Raw genomic sequence first — 21,355 nt, 5'->3', positions numbered from 1 at the left:
CCCACTTGCAGTGCCCCGGTTCTGTACCATGAGATGCAGCTGTGTATGTTGATTGGCTGTAACCATGCAGAGGATTGGGCATCTCATGGAAACATTTTGATGAGGTCTATATCAGTGACCATCTAAGTGGCTGGCAAGCGACCAACAAGGACACAACAGTATTGTGATACTCCCCAAAAGCCCCTCAAGAGGGGTCTTTATAAGAGATGGGGTGAAGGACCAAGCAAGCACCCAGGGAAAGAGAGTTCCAAAGCCTAAATGTGGTTTTCAGAAAGACCTTATCCCACATACTCGCCAGCCCTACTTTATAAGAACATAAGAAGAGCCTATTGTATCAAGCTAATGGCCAATATAGTCCAGCATCATCTTCTCATAGTGGCCAGCCGATGCCTATGGACCAACCCAGTCCTCAAGCAGGACCTGAGCACAAGATTACTTTCTCCTACCGTGGTTTCCAGCAACTGATATTCAGAAGCATTACTACCTCCAACTGTGGAGAAAGCCATTGATCATCATCATCAGAAGCCATTGATTGCCATGAATTTGTCAAATTATTTTCTAAAGCTGTATAGGTTGGTGGCCGTCACTGTGGGAGTGAGTTCCATACTTTATATGTATCTTGTGAAGAAGTACTTTCTTTATCTTTCACAAATCTTCCGTTTAGCTTCATTGGATGTCCATAAGTTCTAATGTTACAAGTGATGGAGAAAAAGCTTTTCTCTGTCCTCTCTCTCCATGCCAGGCATTATTTTATAAACTTCTATCACTTGCCTCTCTTACTTGCCTTTTCTCCGAAAGGTCCCAACTCTGCAGCCTTTCCTCATAGGGGAGTTGCTCCATCTCCTTGATTATTTTGGTTGCCCTTTTCTGAACTTTTTCCATCTCTGCATTACCATTTTTGAGCATATCAGATAACAGGGGCATGGACCTCAGCTGAAGATCTATCAGAGCATGTAGGCTCCTGTGGAAGGAGGCAGTCCTTAAGACGAATGTGGAATTGAGGCCCTCTAGATTATGTTGGCTTGAAATGCCATCAGTCCCAGGCAGCATAGCCAATGGTCAGGGATGATGGAAATTGTATCCCACCAACCGGAAGGCTATCAGTTCCCCACTCCTGTTAAAATATCCTATTTCCAGGCTGCTTAGGGCTTTAAAGGTCAATATCTGCACTTCGAATTGGGCCCAGAAGTAAATGGGGAGCCAGTAGAGTTGACACCACACTAGGGTCATATGCTCCAATTCGGACTCTTGCTGCTGCTGCTTGTATCTTTGGGGAACCTCTGCCTGTTCTTTAGCGCCAGGAAAACAGTAGGCAGACTGTTTCCAGTTGCTTTATGCAGGGAAATTGTGGTCTCCTAGACTTGGAGATCTCAGGGCTTTCCTCCTTTACATTCCAACTTCTGAATCAATTATAACTTCTTTTAGTATAATTTTTAATGATTTTTTTATTTAAAAAAGCTACAAAGAAATACAGTAGCGTGCATACAGAAGTAACATTTCCATTAACACAAAGTTATACTATTATACAGAATTAGTTACAACTTCTGATGTTCTCCATGTCTGCTTCTCATTACAAGACTTGGATTGGGAATCGAAGACGAAAATATCGTCTAATGGGAATTGAAGTCCTCCCTCCTCTAGGTGGCCCTGCTCTTTTCCCCAATCAATCTGATTCCAGCAGTAGATCAATAACCATTCCAGAAGATGATGCTTCGACAGATGTTGGAGATGATAATGACAGGAATGATGAAGTTTCAATATGTTTATCAGAAGGAAGCTCACAAGGTATTCAAACTTGTCACTAGTATTATATTGTTATTTCTGTTCAATCTTAACCTAATAGTCTGAATGTTGCCTGAATGTTGCCTCCCTTTATTCCAAAGCTACTCCCAGGAAGTAACTAGCATTTGGATCCTAAATGCATTTACTTGGGGCTAAATCTAAATATGTTCAGGATTACAAAGTTTTCCTTTAGCCCTGGGAAATCCTCAAAAGATAAGGAAGCAGCCTTATAAAATGTCAGACCATTGGCCCCCCCACCTACCTCATTGGCTATGTTTACTGGCAGCAGCTCTCCAGAGTTTCAGATAGGGTCTTTCCCAGTCCCACCTGGAGATGCCCGGGATTGAACTTGGGACCTTTTGCACACAAAGCAAACGGCATACCTTGTAGTAGTCAGTTGGGCAGTGAAGGCAGGGTGGTGTTGCATACCTGACTTGCAGTTAGCAAGCACTGCTGCTGCTTGCTGTGTAGGGTATGGATGAGGCATAGAGAGCCTGTTGTTCGGTGGGGATGATGGCAGAAGTGTTGGATTGACTTCACTGCTTGCATGTGCTGCATTCAGCTCCCCTTGCCGTGCTCCTGCCTCAGTGATGCTTGCCATTCGGAAGCCAAGTGCAAAATGGCTCCTCGCCTTTGCTTACACCTCTGACTGCTACTGGGCATACCACTGAGCTATAACACTTTGCCAACTGAAGACACAGCTGAAAGTTAGAAGTGGAGAAAGCAGGATTTGCTAGAAGAAAGCATGTGCTCAGTTGAAATGAGGCTCATATTGCATGTGGAAGTGCCATTGTACACATTTACAAAAACCACATGTCAGGGAGTGAGAGCTGGATCTTCGAGTCACAGTGAATGTGGTTTGTCCCTCAGGGTCAGAGAGGATTGTTCAGCCACCTCTCTGGATTGAATACAGTGTTGTTGCCATGAGGATGTAGGATAAAGCTAGCTGCTTGGTAGCTTCTGTACATCCTCAGTAGTTTGTTCCAGATTTTTGAGGGTGTGATTAAGAATGGTAACTGCCAGTGCTTTTTTCCTGGGGTTACTCAAGGGTACACAATACTGGAACCATTTTTTCTAGAAGAAAAGCACTGGTAACTGCAGCGTGGTTTGTGTAGGTGGCTTTCCCCCATCCCACCTCAAGATATTAGTTCTACTCAAGGAAGAGGCATCAAAGTGCCTGCCACATGGGAAGATGTCTAGAAAATGTCTGCCTCTTCAAGCCCCATCCCTAGTGTGGAAACCAGTCCCAGTCAGGGTGGTGATCAGTATCAGTATTTTTGAACATCTCCCATTAGTCAGTTGAGCAACAGGCAGGGCCAGCTGTGTAATAGGGTGGCTGGCCTTTCAGGAGGAAAGGGGTATGACAGTGACCCCTTAACAAAAAGCCAGTTCCTTGCCCAAGTGAAATGGCAACTGTAATTCAAACTTGACTACATAGCAGGTGGTAGAGCCACAACAGCATTGATTTTGATGCAGTGTTACAAAACAGAAGAACCAACAACTTACTTAGTTAGGAGTGAACTTGCAGTTGCACATTTCACTAGCTTTACAAGTTCAGCTAATTGCTCCTGGTGTTTCTGACTAGAGCAAACCCAACAAAGACTTTGGCTTCTGAACTTAAAAAAAAAAAAAGACACATTTGCAGATTTGTATGCCAGGCTTGATCTTATCATTTTGTTTGAACAACTTGCTGAGAAAGTGGCTGAAGAACCCGAGAACTGTTGGGAGCAAACTTGTGATGGGTTTGTCAGAATTTCAATTATAAAAAGAGTAAGATAACATAGAATTGGTTGAAGATGACTGAAAGCCAAGTAAGTTAACAAAGTCTGCAGATCTTCTCTGCCTTGGGGTGAAGGAATCAACTCCTCCAACAGGACAGTAGAGAAATAGTCAGAACACACTGCAATTCAAGTGAAAAGCTGCCTTAATATTAATTGGGTCTGGCACTCTGACACTTATGAGATGGAACTGCCAGGGAGAGGCAGGAAGAAGATGATTGTAATCAATACCCCACACAGCTGCAGGATAAATACAGAATTTCTTAGGAGCAGAATAAAAAGAGGCTTGGTTATTATCCACACACACACACACACACACACACACACAGCTCAAAACTTGTTCAATCAGAGGAGAACCGCTGGCCCATGGGCCAAATGCGGACCTCCAGGCCTTACTGTCAGGCCCTTGGAGCTCTCTCTAGGCCACAACCTTGCCATCCTTGCACAAAGCTCAAGTATTCTTACCTTGCCTTAACGTGCCCTTTAATATGCCTGAATTATGTGTATGTATAGAAATCTTCGTGTGACTGGAGTGTAGCCCACTGTAAATATGTCCATTGCCCTGCCCCTTTTACCTCTGACCATCCATACCTGGCACACAGCCCCGGAAGGTTGTCCATGGCAGAATACAGTCCTTGAGTTGAAAAAGATTCCCCACCCCTAACTTAAAGAGACACCAATGGGACTCTAGGACATACAATGGATCTGCCATTCAGTATTCACTGTTTTAGCTGTCTTGTGTACTTGAATTTTGGTGGAACTTGGCTACTGTTTTGGATTGAGTAATGTGCTTTGATGCAGATAATCCTCAAAAAGAAATTTGTTTACCATCCCATGGTGATGGCATAGTGATCCTTATAGCTGGACTATAGATTGTAAGATTATTACGGTTTCTAACAATGTTAGCTTCAGAATATGACTACTTAATAGTCCAGAACCTCTATGTTAACTAAAGGTTATTTCTTCTGATTGTGTAAATTAAAAGGCAGCAGAGGTTGTATTTGGAGAATGGATCATTACTATAAGCTTCCAGGTTTAATTCAATGCTGGAAAAAAGTATGGTGTGTATGAAATGGGCAGCATTTTTTTTTTCTCTGTAAGGTGTGAATTGCATAACACCTTATGAATTCAGGAACTTATTCTAGAAACACATATTTTGTTTCATTTCTGTAGAAGAACAAAGTGAAGTTCTTCAGAATGAAGACACTGGCCACGGAAGAGAAGACCAGGCTACTCTAACTGACACTAATGGGGTACGGATGTTTCCTAAAACTTAATAGTTTGATTAAATCCAGTTACTCGGATGGGCTGATGTATGAAGGGCCACAGTTTTTTCCATTGTTTTTCTGGTAGGTTCTATATTCAAGGCTCTTTTATGCAAATGCAGAAACTATGATGTGCACAGAGTCACACATCCTGAAAACCTCTCAATTGGTTAAAAACAACCAAAAAGATGCAGGGGCATCTGATGTTCTAATCGTATGTCAGTACCTTTTTGATTTCAAAATGAAAAGCACCATTTGCCTTTTCAGACAATACAAATCATAGACGATGAAGAAGATGGTATGATAAGTGAAATAGAACAATTGAATTGTCTTCTGGAATTCAAAGTAAGTAACTCCTGTAGAAAACAGCTAACATTTGTATACAAATAGAAAGGTGATTAATCAGCTTAAACCCAAAGTGCAGGCTTTGTTCAAGGAATCAAAATAGGAGCCTGAAAAGACAGAATTAGTTTGGAAGAAATTCAAAAGAAGCAAAGAAAGACACAAGACATCAAATGTTACCTTAAAAAATCAAACTCTTAAATGATAACAGTTTGGGTTTTTTTACAAAATATTGAAAGCCCAACATTCTTCAGTTGAAGGCAGCTTTCTTTGGGGAAACTGAAAAAACTAACATAGGAATTGATGAGCCAACTAAAATACAGTTGATTATAAACTTATATAAAGTTTAAAATAAGTTTATAATATATCATAAACTTAGGCACTATATGGAACAACCTATTTTTAATGTATCCAATGTCAGAGTAGACCCATTGGAATTAATGGACATGACTAACTTAACATTTACTCTGAGTAGGACACAACCCATTATACATGGGACATTCTGCAAAATGAAAACTAATCTATTTTCATTTTTGCCTTAACACTGGTGAGCTGGTAACGGAAGAGAGAGAGATAAGGAATTTATTTCAGTCACACAATACAACAATTCTGCTGTTCCGTTATTGCCAAACTGTGTGACCCATTAACCTTTTGAGGCAACCCATTTCTGCTTAATGTCTCTATCCTAAAACGTACAGTGTGTAGGAACTTGAGGGTGGGTGAGTGATGAGGAAGGGGAATATTGCCAACTAAAACAGTTCAATGTCATGAGGATGCATTGAAGTTTGTGGGGATATTATTGCATGCTCACAGGCAGATGGCGCAAGACCCAATGTTTAGGAAGAAGCTGCTGATTGCTTTGAAGACAGACGGCTGTTCCAATTTCAGCAGCTTGCAGATTACAGCTGAACATTTGCTTTTGATGCTATATGAGCAAAAGCAGTTGGAAACCGTGACAACTGTTTTTTGCCAAAATTGCGAAAGGTTACATGTGTACATAAGAATTGGGGGTGGCTTACTTTCAATTCAGACGCCCTCAAACAAATTTCAGTTGGTGTTAGAATAAAATATGTATTTTTTACTAGAACTTTACCTACAGTGAAATGAGTAATGTCTTTAAAGTACGCACAACGTGTGCATAATTGATGTCCATGCATTAATTTCTGGACTCTGCCTTCAGGATAAGAGCAGTGCTGAATGAATGTGTGTGTGTATGTGGAAATGACCTTTTCTTAATGTCACTTGTCACAATACTGAATGTCTTGTTGTGACAGTATGTCCTACAAAACCCTGCTTGTTGATTTTTTGAATTATGTTTTGACATGTGGGCTTCTTGGTCACATAGTCCATTTGCATAAATATGCATGTTTGCTTTCATAGGTTCCCAACAAGCTTTTTTAGCCAGTAAGAAATTGGATAAGCTTTTTAACACCCCCCAAGCTTTCTGTGGACCCCACGACAGCTGTTTTGAAAGCCACTTTGTACTGCCTGTTTTCCTCAGTTAAGGGGCCAGTTGTCCAGTGGTGGTTTATCGCTGGCCCCCGGCCCACCCTTCTCTTTTTTTAAACAAAAACAAAAAACAAAATATATTTAACTTGTGAAGCTATTGCTGTTTGCTTTACTGCTAAATGAAAACTAGCAAACACCTATGCTAACTGGAGTCTGTTTGATCTCTAGCAGCTTCTTAAACTAGGGTAAGGAAAACAATTTGCCTTTCCCCCAACTTTTTTGTGGTTATACCATTTCAAGAGCTCTGGAGTAGGGTTTTCTGGTTTTGTAAAATAAAAATAAAATAAAAAAATCAGCACATTCCCTACAAAGCTCTGTAGGGGTTAAAACTGCAACACTGATTCATTATTTGCTGTTTTTGTTTTTAAAATGTGTTAATACTATTGGGGTACACTGGACCCCCTCCCATTATTTAGGATGAGCTCAGTATTTCATTAGGGCATTTTTTGCTTTCTGATTTGTCTTTGGTTTTTTGTCTTTGCCCCCCCCCCCCCAGGCTTCCTCATAGCCCAGAGAGAAATTTCAGTTAGCGTTATCAGGTCTAATGAGCCCTATTAGCTTTTTAAAATTCAATGCCAATATTTTAAAATTTCTAATCTGGAGTCACTTTGAAATTGATGATTAACTTTATTTCCAGTTAAGACTTCAAAAAGAATTCATTGGAGCCCCTACAGCAGATACAGTTTTTTAAAAAGTTGTTTGACAGTTAAAATGGCTTTCATTCAATTTTGATTCTTGAAATAAGTATAAATAAATATTTTATTACAGTAGAATAACTTTTATTGTAATATAAGTTATGGACTGCAGCATCCCTCAGGCCTTCAAAGGTGCCTTACAGTGCTTAGGGGTCATGGGGAAACCTCTAATAGTTAAAGGCCATGAGCTGAAATAGCTCTTTCAATTCAGAGCAATATGTTTCCAGAGGTTTCCCCACCGGAATGAACTCAGCATATCAAGTAAAACTTAAGCGTGTTTCAGAATTTGTCTTGCCCATTCCTGTTGTCTGCCCTGCAAGGCAACTACCAAATGGGATCTGGTGTTGCAGCCTTGCATTTCTGTGATGTTAGAAGTCATACGGTGGTTACGCTTCGCATGATTCAGATGTGCCCTGGAATAGGATGAGTGTTTTTATTTGTTGTTGAAAAGGCTAGTGTAATGGCTACTATGAAGGACTTGAGACGTTTCTATCCATTTCATTTAGGACTGAACCACCACCAACTGTTTTTTGCACAAGTTCAGTGTTGCTGCATTGTGTACTAGTAGTTAATCAGAAATGAAAGTACTAAGTTCATAAGGGATAGCTTAGTTGATAGAGCATGAGGCTCTTAATCTCAGAGTTTGGGGGTTCGAGCCCCACATTGGGCGAAATATTCCTGCATTGCAGGGGGTTAGACTATAGATGACCCTTGTGGTCCTTTCTGACGCTACAGTTCTGTAATTCTGAAGTCCTCAACCCAGAGCAAACCACAGTATGCCAATTCAGGATGCTGACTTGCTTGGCATCACTAGTTAAAAGGTGGCTGAGGTAACAGCCGTTTGCAGGCATCTGTAGGACTGGGCTATAAGGGTAGTTAACACCATCCTTTATTTGAACTTGAAAAAGTCATTGCCTTTCAAACATAAGGATAACAAGCATCAGGCTTGTAACCTTCAGAATATTCTTAACACAATGCAAAGTAATACATGAAATCCACCGCTACATTGATGGCCACTCATGTAGGTGGCTTTAAAAGGAGAGTAGACAAATTCATAGAGACTAGGTCTGTCATCAGGTATTTGTTCTGATGTCTTAAACAAAGTTTTATTGAATTTTTTGTCAAAGACAAAGCAGTGCATAATTGTGGAATAAAATAACAACAGCAAACCAATCTACCAAATTACAGTCTTTCTTCACTGAATATCGTATGGTATTTAAATACTCCATAGCAAAGAATGGGAAGCTGGAGGGATGTGGGAAGATCCCTCCCTGTCAATATATCATGTGATGTCTGTATGGACCCCCATATTCATGGGATGTTTGTCACTGAATCAGAATGCTGTACAGAAACCTGTCCTCCAGCTTGACGAAAGTTTTCATCCCCTGTGATAGGGACTCCTATTTTTCTGCCTCTTGGGAAATTTAGGATTTCTTTATAATTTCAATATCTACAGCATTGAACTTACTTTATTGCAGCAAGGTGGTCGTGGATAGTATACGTGTATTTTCCCCTTTCATTAAATATTTCTGCAGCCTCTCCAGTTGCCTGAAAAAGCCCTGTGGGAGAAGTTAACCTCATGACATATTTACATTGCAGTATGGGACGTCAATAAGGCATCCACTGCTTTCATTTTTAAGGGAAGTTCTTCCTTTTGGTATTAAAAACTAACTCCACACTGATTTCTTTAAAAAGTAAAAAGACTTCATTTAAAAACAGAACAGTGAACAGCTGTCAGGTAGACGGTAGGCAGCCTCCCCAGCTTCATGTACTTACAGGAAAGCAAACAGAACATTATGGGACTTTCATAAAATGCAGTCACCCAGGAAAGTTGAAGAATGCATACAGATCATTAAAGAGATGACCCATAGATGGGAAGAAGGGAACTCAGACCACCACTTGGACACCATAAAAGTAAAGACAACAAAAACCCTCCACCTGACACATAAAAAAATTTCGCTGACATTTTCAGTCCCCTTTAATAATATTCAAATGCAATTTCATCAATCATTAGTTGATAGAGAATTGTCAAAAAAGCGCAGGAGACATTTTTTGGCATAATACCACTGGATGCCATTTGCTTGGGGGGGGTGTGTGTGTGTGTGTGTGTGTGTGTGTGTTTTTCAGGTCCTGATTATGGACATCTTACTAGCCACTGTGGAAAACCTTTGGTGAGAATGTTCTTAAGGGTATTAATCAGATGTCCTGCAACTACTTGGCTGTATGTGTAAACAAGACAAATGTATGCTCTTGACATACTTTACTTGTCCAAATTTGATCTGTTCTTTGTTTTAAAATGTTCCCTTTTTATATTTCCCCCCTGTTGTTGTATTAAATGAGGAATGTAACAATCAATCCTTTCATAGCCCAGTGCTGAACTTCCCCCTGTCACACGACTGCTCTGCCCTCAAAATATATTTGCTCAGAAAGTACACTGTGGAGTTCTAATTTGCAAGTCATCCTCACAAATGAGGAAAGGGAAATCATTCATGCTTGCTGAAATATGTTTCTGCGTGCTGTCTTTCTTCACACCTTTTATTTAGGAAAGCTCACATCTTTTAAAGGGGGGAGGGGAGAGCCCTGATCAAGCCCTCTTAAGAGGAAGCACAGTGGATACTGTGCAATATTTCTAGTGTTGTACTCACAGCAGTGTTTGTTGAATGAGCCTTGTGGAATGTCCTCCTTGTATCACTCCCCTGTGATAAGAGAACTGGAGGTGGGAAGGTGGTGGAAGCACTGCAGGCTAATCTGTTTTCAGACTAATGAAGAGGGGAAATGGCAATTTGCAAGGAGCAAAAAGGGCCATCAACTTAGCTTCTCCTCACTCCTCTGGACTTTCTGGAGCTCTCATCACCATTCCCTAGTGTAAGGCCATTCACACTTCCAGTTGTAAAAGTTGCAGTTATCATGGAGTGCAGGGCAGTGTCTGACCTGGTGGTGACTTTACCCCCACAGTCCATTCTAGTTGGTTCTTGCTGGCTTGAGACTCTGAATGCTGCTGCCCCTCAATCACTAGTCTTCTCCTTGAGTGGGCTGTATCTGCTCCTTGCCAGTCTTGCTGCTCTTGCCTCTCCTCCAGAGTCTGATTGGTGCCATCTATCCATAGAGACAGAGATGGGCTCCTTCTCTGTTGCTGCTCATGCATTCAGAGAGGGCAGGTGGACAAGCAGCAATCACAAGAAGGAGCCACAAAGCCAGAAAGCTCCACTGATTGGCAGTGGTGCCTTGGTAGGTGCCCAGTGATGCTGGCCCTTGCTCCAAATTAAGTGCTCTGCAATAAACAACTGGGGCTGTAGTTTGACTTGGAGCCTTGGTTGAAGCAGGCTGGAAGTACAGCTCTGTTCACTAGGCAGAAGATACTTGGTACCAATCCCGAGGGATCTTTCTCCTCTACACTCATGGGTAGTAACCTGTTCCCAACTTACCTGTACAGGGTTTTAGAACCTGAACACAAGCAGACCTGATTAGACTAGACACTTTGGTAGCCTCAGGTAGAGAATATCTGTTAAGCATTCTCTCTCTAGATTTTGCCCATTGTTGATACTGTTCCTTGCATACTTTCAGATTTTCAAGTAGAACTTCATTCAGTTATTACCATGTATTTGCAACATAATCTCTTTTTTAAAAAAACCAAAGAAACAGCTAGGGGTTTTATTCATATCAATCTGACTTGGAACTGAATAGCCTGAGTTAGTCCTTTAATTTCAGTGAGTCTGCTCTGCATATGATTAACAAAGGGAACAATTTGGTTCATTGTACTCCGAGGATGATCTTTGGAGTTGTGCATATATATGTAATTCCCCCCCCCCCCCTCTCCGCTTAGACCCAAGAAGTAAGGTTCGCTGAAGAAGACCTGGAGCATGAAAAAAAGAAATATGTTGAGCTACAGGCTTTCACTCGGCGTTTGATACTTGCTGTCAAAATGGATGATAAAGAACAGCAGCAGGTAAGACGAAAGTGTAAACAGCCGAGAAGATCTTATTTTATAGAGGTGTGCAGCGACCACAAATTTTGCCTTGTATCTCTAGCAGTTGGAAGCAGTCCAGTCTGCTTCAGATCCACTCTGTGCCATTCTGATTTAATTTTTTGTTTGAGTCTGAATCTGATCTGTAAATATGAAACTCATTTTTGTTCCCATTGACTAATTGAGAACCTACAAACCTCTATACTGTTTTTTCCTTTTCACATAGATGGGTGAAATTTGCAGACAAGAGAGCACATCCAGAGTGAATTATTCTTACAAAATTTCAGGCAGATCCATGCCAGGCTTTTTATGCAAGGAATTGTTGAACTCACTTTCTTTTTTCTTTCCTGCCAGAATTGGGTACAAGTTTCAGGCATGATCACCCCTGCTGAGTAAATGAAGCCTGCCAAATATCAGAAAGATAGGTGCAGTGGTTCTCCCACATGGGCAAACTTTATTGGTTGGGGTAGGAAATAGAAATTGTTATAAAAAGCTATAAATGTAACTCTCTTTCTCACTGCTCCTCCCTAGCTGAATACTCTCAGGGAAGAAAAGAGAGAGAGAGCAATAATTTTAATTGTTTGTTATGAAAAATATTTTATAGTCAGGCAGGCTAAACCTAAGCATTCTGATAAGGGTTCATTTCAAAGGAATTATGGTACCTATGCAGTCTGCTCCTCTGTACAGTCATACCTTGGTTTTCGAAAAGCTTAGTTCTCAAACATTTTGGCTTCCGGATGCCGCAAACCTGGAAGTGACTGTTCCGGTTTGCCAACTATTTTAGGAAGCTGAACATCCGACAGGGCTTCCACAGTCAATCAGAAGCTCCTGCAGCCAATCAGAAGCCGCGTTTTGGTTTCCAAATGTTTTGGAAGTTGAACAGACTTCCGGAACTGATTCCTTTCAACTTCCAAGGTACGACTTTATACGGTTATTTAGAAATAAGCTCCACCGACAGAACTAAATTATTTTCAAATAAGCATGCCATGAGCATGTTTAAGGCAAGGCTCTTTGTCGCCTTTGCTGCAAACAGGACTTGCCGGAACTCACCAGAACTCAGTTCCAGCACCTCTCTGGTGAGAGCCATTGCCATTCTAAGAGAACAAGGGAGCTGTTTGGCACCTCTTTTTCTAGAAAAATAGAAATAGAAAAATGGCTGCAGGAGATTAGTACAGCTACCCCTCTGAAAACATTTTTAGATAGTAAAGCCTGCATGATCTAATTGAATTATATTTCTAACACAATTAAAGTACCTAATTGTTAAGAGGCTTATTTAATAAATTTATACCACAGGATTTGGGCAGCTTACATTAGCCATTGAGAACAACTAATGAGGCCCTGCAAGAAAACTTAGCAGTGTGCAGTTCTCTTGTTTAGGGTTTCATCCAGCAGTTGCTCTGTAGAATGGTAGCACTATGAAGCAGTTGCTGAGATCTCCTTTCTCTTTGCCAAGGAGTGTTGCTTTCCTTGTTTCCCCTCCAAGGAGTTGGGTCAAATACGAACTACGGTGCAGGAAAGTAACCAGGACTGCTGCTCCACCAGAAGCTGTTGCAGCTTCTAATTTATTTATATGTTGTATTCTAATTCAGGCACTTCTGGCAGACTTGCCTCCAGAATTAGAAGAGATGGATTTCAATCATTCATTTCCGGAACCTGATGATACCTCGTTCAGCTTGTCGTCTTCATCGGAGAAAAACACCTCGGACAGTTTGTGATCTTTGATGCAATGCAGTGTACTTGCCTAATCTGTATGTTTTGAACAAATTGCATTTTGTTGGCCAGTACCCTTGAATATGAAGGTGGGGGGTAGGGGTGGAGGTGGGGAGACTAGCAGCCTCGTTAACTGGGGGAGGTAGGTGGTAGCCACAAATTCAGAATTTTGTTTTTGTTTTTTTATTTTGGTGAATGTGAAAGCTACTTGAGAAAAATACACTATGGTTCTAGCATCTATTCCTTGGTTATTGTACCTTTTTATTCATTACTGACCTGCTTCGGTAACAAAGCCCTCCTCTGAGCAGGGCAATAAGTAAAATGGAGAAAAAGTTGTGAATTGTGCCAACAATTCAACCATACTTTCCTAATCTAGCCCACTAGTTCTGTTCAATGCCTTCGCTCCCTTGCCCCTCCTCAGGTAGGTTAGCAGGTCACTGGAAATTAAGGCCTTCAGGAGATCAGTGAATAAAAGTTGGGCCCTCACTAAAATGGCGATGGTGATTCCAAACAAGGGATCAAGCTAAAGAAGCTTGCAAGTGTACCTAACAGCAAATCATTGCTTCTTCTCTCTTCTCCACCTTTCTCCAATGCCTGAAAAATTATTGGAAGAGTAAAGCTTAATTGATTTCAGTAAATTATATTGTGCATAGTGGCAGATAGAAATCCTGAACAAAAATAGTTGGCTTTTTTTTTTTTTAAGGAATGCCCAAATGCTGGGAAAAGCAATAATTTCCAGTAGCCCCAAGACTCTCTTCCATTGTACATAGTGAGAGTGTGTGGCAATAACACAGGAGAAGTCACAAAGGAACAGCATGTACACAGATCCAAAACTTGCACTTGACTTCTGTAGCTTATTTATATGACCAAGCCTCAGCTGAAGGCTGCCCAGAAGATGCTTTTGTAGTTCACAGGGGAGCCGCCTTCTTGGCTGAGACTGAGAATCAACAGACAGAGCTTGGGAACCTGAGGACTGAGAGAACTGTTGATAAATGATGTTCCCAGTGGAAGTACTCCCTGGCATTGCTATTTGGAACAGCTGCTCAATTCAAATATGAACAAGTCTAGATTCTCCCCCCCCCCCCCATACCAACAACAACAACACTCACTTGTGAATTGGCTGTGGCATTCAGACCAGTAACTTAAAAACACTTTTAATATGTTCCTGACTTGGAAGTCATTTATTTCAACTTGTTAGGCAAATACGAGCGCATGCAGAACTGAGCTCGATGACAAATGCATTTTAGTCACCCGTATCTGTTGCGTGGGTCGAAGTCTTGATGTGCATCAAGTGTTCAAAATAATGAGTTTTGAGATACCCAACACACACACGTCACTATTTCCCTCAGCTCTTAGGACTGAGTCTGTTTAACCACTTCAAGAATTTTTATCTACAGTTGCATATGTTAGATCTTTAATTGGATGTTGAAAGTGTTAGATACTCCCCCCCCCCCCCATTGCCAAGAAAGATGTATGGTTTGCTCTTTGGGATGCCATTTCTCTTTTAAAAAGACACATTTTATTATTTCTCTGATTCAGTAACAAAACTTGGTGTGAAAGAGCTGTTATCCTACTCCCAAAGTAACCTTGCACATCATTGCTAGCCTCCTTGACTCTGTCCATCACAGCCTCAACGTGTAGCTCTGCTCCCTCCCTCCCTCCCTTTCAACTGCTTTGGTCCTTGCTTGAAATGGCAAAGGGAAACAGCTTCAATAGAAAAACACCCCCCCCCCCATCTCAAGAAGACAATTTTAGTGGCAAAGAGAGAAGAGGTGTTACAACTTGACTTTTTATCCAAGGGCAATTGCTCTGTGTCCCAAGGTGGGGAAGCAAATGACGAATTGCCTCTCTGTATGATAGTTCTAATCTACTTGGCTATGATCACAGATGTTTTTACTGCGCACTAAAAATATACAGGATACTGTTCTGCACCCAAGAATTCAAAATTCCTTGCCAAAAAAGGATGCATTCCTTGGACCTGTACGATATATCCTGATTTCTCTTATTTGACACAGTTCTGTTATTTTTGCTATTTTTCTGCAACGCTCTGATTTGCTTCATTCTGAGGAGGGGCAGGGAAGTATTCAGGACATTGAAGCCCCTACCCCCACTTCCCCATGCCCATTGGAAACCTCATTCAGCCATCCCTCCGGGTTCTGTAATTTCAGGAGGCATTACCCACAGAGTGTTTTTAGCACAGCTTTGTTTGCAGCAATAAGGGCTAGAAACCTGCTACTTAAAAATGAAAGTTGAGATTCTCAGGAAGCTTTTAAATCTCTTCCCAAGGCCATGTTGTATATCTTCCCACCCCCACCCCTTGCATCCTCCTGTAATCATGTCACAGGCATAACTTATGCTGTGAGGAGTAAAATCCACCAGAAAAGTACTTTCAATTAAAAAAGAAATGAAGAGAGTGGGAGTGATAGGGAAGAGGCAGAAGTGTAGTGGGTAGCAATGTGGAAGACAGAGAGAGGCAGTTAGAGAAAGGAGGATGTTTGGACAATAATGGGGAAAAGGAAATGGGAGAAGCAGTACAGCAGGCACATATTGCCGAACCCTGCGGTTATTTTGTGTCATGCAAGTCAAAGTCCTTTCAGAGAGCACAGATTTTGATTGTGTGCCATTAGATATTGTGGAAAGGATCTATACAAGACCTAATGGACCTGCACAGTACCTTGATGCTGGAAATCTTTTTCTTCCACTTACTTCAGTTTAGCACAAATGCACTGCTCGCTATAGCTATTGGGTTGTATCTGACTAAGTCATACTTGGAACGGAGCCATTGCCATTAATAGCCCTCAAAAGCCATTTATTTCAATGGGTCTGCTCTGAGTATGGATAACATTGGTTTACAACCTATTGAGTGTTGGCAGTTAATTGCTTTTTTCTGCCCTAGCTTCCTATTGGTCATCGTAGAATGCAAGTGAATGGATGTGAGTAGAAAGGCAAGGCATATCTCTGAAGAACCCATAATTTGCTAACCTTTCAATGAAAAATTTAGTTTTCTGTACTTTTGACTACCTCCCACTTAGGTGCCCAGGTTTCCCCAAGCAGACTCACATTTTACTTAGCTAGAAGTAAAATGTGAGAACTTGAATACTGCTTAGGTACGTCCCTTGTGATTGTCCTGGAAAGTCCTGCATCAATTTTTATTGTTTTATCAATCATTTATTGACGCACTTCCCTAGTGCCAGGGAACTCTATTCCTTCCCTCAAGAACCCTTGACAGTAAGACATTTTTCCAGTTTTACATGCACAACACAGCCAGTGTGTTTAAGGGCTTGGGTGGGATTTGAATATAACTCTGCAAGACTTTAATTTTAACATCTTGGGGGCCTTGTTTGCATATTCTTGTGCACTTCTTGATGTCATGGAATATTAGAGTTGGAAGGTACCCAAGGGTCATCTGGTCCAACCCCCTGCAATGCAGGAATCTCAGCAGCTGAAATGTATGACCTGACTTAGCCCAAAAATGTATTTTATATGGATGTGACTGAGCCGCAATAGCTGTTTGATAGAGTCTTGCAATCTTCAAGTGATGCAAATATGCATTTTTATTTATTTCTATTTATTTTATTTATTTAACTGTCTGTGCCAGCCTTCTACACTCAGGTTAGTTTGCAGCGGATCATAAGCCTGTTTGAATTTGTTAGCCTGTATACTCGGTAGAGCAGGCATTATGGGGAGAGCCTGTGGCCCTCTAGATGCTGCTAGACTCCAGCTCTCATCCACCCCACCTTGCCGCTGCCAATGGTCCAAGGGGCAGGATGAGAGTTGTAGTCCAGTTAGCTCTTGGAGGGCTGTAAGTTCCCTGCACCACACCCATCAGGTTCTGTTCGGGACTTGTCTTTTTACTAGAACCTTTAACATGAACCCAGGTGATCAGACACAAGGGAAGTCAGGACTCCCTTTTAACAATTCTATAAAATGGAATTTTGGTGGAATCGGCTTGTGTAGGGGATAAGGGCACTTGTAGCTGCTGTAATTTTCTTTTCTGTACAGCTGCAGGAGTGGCTGGCACACTCTCTCAATCCCTCTCTCTCAATAACCCAGAATGGTAACATTCTGGCTGTGCCACCTGCATCCTATTTTGATGTGAGTTTGGCCCACTTTTTAGATCCTTGCATTATGTGAAGACTAATCCACAAAGACATGCTATTCTGTACCCACTTAACCTGGGAGTAAGTTGGGGAACTAACTTCTGTGTACGGTACCTTTTATACCTTGGTGATGTCCCCCATGTGCAAGAACCCAATGACTTTATCACACTAACCAACGTATTTCATCCAGATGGTATTTATATGAGGGTTGAGTTGCGTAACTATTACAACTACTGGAATAGTCTTTTATATTTGGCATTGTATTATGTGCTTTCACAGAGAAGTTATTAATGTTTGATTTTCATTGGAGAACCATTGGGAAAATACTCCCCTGCTCATGAATTAATGTTAACTATGGGTGGATGGGGTATAAATTTAAATCCTGATTTATTCAGATGACTATAGCAAGAATAGCTTGGACAAATCAGCACATTCTAGTTTAATGCCTCCTAGCTGCACCTGGAATGTGGAACAGTTTAATGCATTAAAACAACAACAACAACCACCCAGTACTTAAGCAAACCACATGCCATTTTTTACATGCTACCTCTGCAAGATGACATCGCTTAGAGGCCATGCCAGACTATAATGTGACATTTCCCATCCTGTGGCAATAAGTGACTTGCAGCCAATGGTCACTTCCTAACACACACCAGCCTTTTTTTTTTTTTTTTTTTTTTTTGAACATTGCCTATATCTGGGGTGGCTGACCTGAGACTCCCAACTCCCTCCATCTTCAGCCAGCATGTTCAAGGATTAGGGGTGATGGGAGATGGAATCCAGCAACATTTGGAGGGCCACAGGTTGGCCAACTGGCCAGATAACTGCTGTTACAGATTTGAACTATTTTTTCTTTTGGTAATATGGTTAGCACTATGACGGTAATTGATGGCTGATTTGATAGGCAGGTGTGTGTGTGTGTGTGTGTGTGTGTGTGTGTGTGTGTGTTTTAACCACCGTGAAATATGACTGTATTGTTAAGGCAAAGCACTGCTGGGAATGTTTCCATTGAGCTGAACAGAATTGTACAAGCTCCCCACAGCATTGTGCCTCAAAGCTGCAACAGATATACTAAATAAGCTGGTAGCTGCAGGTATTTCTCAAACCTCCGTCTTTCTCTTGGAGTAGCTGTTCCAGTGTTTGTTGCAGGTGGCTGAAGTTAATTCCGATGAGACCGAACTCTACCTTTTGTAATTATCCAGCTCTTCCTGCTACTTTCCCCATAGAAATCTCTTAGCTGGAGATGCCAATTGGTTTGGAAACAGGTAAAACGCAACTTCTTCCTCTCTAGTCGCCTCCCTTGCCATATAGAGGAGTTTTCTTCAGTTGAAGAGTCTTTCCTCTTGTTAAATGCTCCCCTTTTCTAGCCTGTACAATAGGCTCCGCCTACCTCTTGGGCCCAAACCAGCCCACCCTCAGCACTGGCTGTGCCTCACCCAACATTCCTGTAGCTTTTTTTAAAAAAAAAAGCCAAGAGGGCACAGAATAGTTTAAAATCCAGTGTGGTTCTACCAGAACTCACTGACACTTTCTGAAGAACACAGAAAGCCTCTGCCCACCCATGTCAATGTGTAGGTTGGAGCTTAATTTGTTGTCAAAGGTAGCATATGTGATATAAAAGTGACTTGTTAAAAAAGAAAAAAAAGGGGTTTGCAATTTTTTAAAATGACTCTCATCTACTTTTCCTCTGCATAAAATTCATAGGTATTCATAGAGCAGCCTCCTAAAATAGTGCATTTAGTTCTCTTCCCCACCTAGAACATTTGTAGGAGTTAGATCAGGTGTTTAAAAAGAACTGACCAGTTGAATGAATTAATGATATTTTCTAAGCAAGAGAGGGAGCGTGATGTGCCCTCCATTTGCTGGACTGTATTATGGTTTTGGCCTTTTATCTGGCTGCACTTGAAAATGAAGTGCTTGCGATCAGCTATGATCCCAGTATGTCAGAGTCACCAAAACAATTGAGAAAAAGGTGGGTGTGCTTCGGGCCTGTTGAAATCAACGAGACATGCCACGGTGAGGTCCTTGGGACTCGGACATTGCAAAAGTTGTCTTTTATCTATAGCAGGAAACTAATGACCTAATGCCAAGCTTTGTGGTTGGTTTTAAAGGAGCACAATTCAGACACGCCTATATCCAACATCCTGTAACACAACAAAATTGGGGGGGGGGCACATGTGTTGGCAAATGTGTCACTGTGTCTCTTGCAGAGAGTGCGTGGAATCTGCTGACTGAACATTTGCTTGGAAGAGACACATCTGTGCAGAAATGAAAGTCTGCTCTGCCCTCCTCACCGCTGCCCCCAGCATGGAAGGCAGGCAGCAAAGCTTTGAGTAACTAAAGGAGCAGGAGTCAGCAATTCGCTGTGCTTCCCAGCTGTTGAAAATGCTTTTTTCCTGGGGTAAGGAGATCAAGGGAAAGAGATTCAAGTATTAGCTCCTTGCCCTTTCAGCTCCTTGTGTTGTTGTAATCTTGCCGCCAGAGGACTATCTCCTGCTTATGCGTACAGTACATGGAAAGCAGGAGACTGCAACTGAAAGAAAGATAATGTCATTTTTATATGAGTTGGTGAATATTCAAATGCAAAAGCTCTCACGTCCTTTCCCTACCCCGCTGTCTGTTATTAACTGGTTCACTCCGTATCTAGTTATATGCAAAACAAATTTGGGATTTTTTAAATTAAAAAATGAGCATACTGTATAACTGTTTAGAGCGAACAATCTTCACTCTGTTCATTGTTAAGCTGCTAGCAGCTGTGGAGGTGGTCCCAGGTCAATGCATTCTCAGTACCTAAGCTACCCTTGTAAAGCTCCCAATTTCTTTTTCTTTTGTTTGCTGTAATAACACTTGACTTCAATTTATCTTGAAAGCTTCTGATGGTTTTCCTGTATTTTGTGTTGTGCAAATATATATATATATATATATATATATATATATATATATATATAATGTATACTATTAAAATGTGCCAACGAAGTTGAAGTGAATATATCTTTAACATAACGTCCGTTGGACCACTTTGGGTAAGTTTTGTAAATTTAGTGTGATTTCAAAACTGAATTTCTCTTATGAAACTCAGTATTTGTATTGCAATTTTATGACATGTAAATGGTATGTGTAGCAAGAAGAATTATGACAGATATTTAACTTGAGTACCTCCACTGCAACCCAGGACATAAGATCTTGGTTTATTGAAAGATGGATTCCATCCATTTGTATTGATCTTGTTTTTGTGTGTATATATATATAAGGATATTTATAATCTTGTATTAACAAAATCCATCACACAACAAAGGTTATTTCATTCATTAGAAACCTACTCAGCTATTTTTATATAAACTGTTGGTTGCTGCCTTAACTTTTTTGTGAAAATTTGTGCCATAGAATTTTTAACTTATCAACAGATAGTTTACCAAGTTTGATTTGGTCCACACTTTAAAATAAAATATGAATATTGTATTTCAGTTATTGAATAGTTTTTAAGTCACCTATTTTGGTTAAAGATTGTATTTCTAATGTATCCATTCTGTATAACTGCATTTTTTTTCCTTTTTCTTACTATGTTTTTCCTTTTTAAAGTTAATGCATCCACACTGAAATGCACGCTTTTTAATAATTCCAGAAATGGTCACTGTTTTTTTTGTTTCCTAAGTTTTCTGGATATAGTTTCACAAAACTTTAATTAATAAATTGAATTTGTTTGTTACAAACTTGTATCTATTAAGTCAAATTGGTTAGCATAAAGGGCTAACTGTCTTTGCTACCTTTTGTCTATTACACTTAAGGATATTTTTCTATATCTACCAAGTATGAAAGACTGAAGAAATTCAATAAAGGCTAAGTGATTCGTTTTCCTACATGAAGTTTTCAGTTTCTATATTCTCAATCATTGGCCTTGTATGAGTTCATCACGAAGTAAAATCTGAACTCACATTTTTGAAGTCTGTCATCATAGGAGTAGGAGGAATAGTGATAAATTGTGAAGATGGTGATATTTATATAAAGTACTACCCACCAAGTAGTGAACTTATGTGTTGAAATAGTGGTGCAGGGTTTTCACCTCTTATGTTAATGCTCATTCTTGACCATATATTCCAGGGTGCTTACCCCAATCTTAGTGAGGTCGAGATTGGTTTTGTTTTGTTTTGTGGGGGATGGAGGAGTTTGATGTTGGAAACAAACTAATCACTTCTTTAAATCAGATATCTCC

General features: G+C 40.7%; 1 protein-coding gene across 8 annotated transcripts in view; it reads left to right on the top strand.

Moving 5' to 3' along the window:
* HDX (highly divergent homeobox) overlaps window positions 1-21,002 on the top strand; it is a 52,782-nt gene extending 31,780 nt beyond the window's left edge. For 7 of the 8 annotated variants that reach the window (XM_079961666.1, XM_079961662.1, XM_079961664.1 and 4 more), the window contains 5 exons: window positions 1,578-1,785; window positions 4,734-4,813; window positions 5,093-5,170; window positions 11,195-11,317; window positions 12,925-21,002. In XM_079961666.1, coding sequence (XP_079817792.1) covers window positions 1,578-1,785; window positions 4,734-4,813; window positions 5,093-5,170; window positions 11,195-11,317; window positions 12,925-13,050 — 615 coding nt within the window. In that variant the 3' untranslated portion in view covers window positions 13,051-21,002. The remainder of the gene's footprint in view (window positions 1-1,577; window positions 1,786-4,733; window positions 4,814-5,092; window positions 5,171-11,194; window positions 11,318-12,924) is intronic. The other variant, XM_079961661.1, reaches the window with a different exon arrangement.
* Window positions 21,003-21,355: the final 353 nt, after the last annotated feature.

Source organism: Podarcis cretensis, assembly GCF_951804945.1.
Source record: "Podarcis cretensis genome assembly, chromosome: Z".
NCBI lineage: Eukaryota > Metazoa > Chordata > Lepidosauria > Squamata > Lacertidae > Podarcis > Podarcis cretensis.
This window is presented reverse-complemented; position numbering and strand designations above follow the sequence as displayed.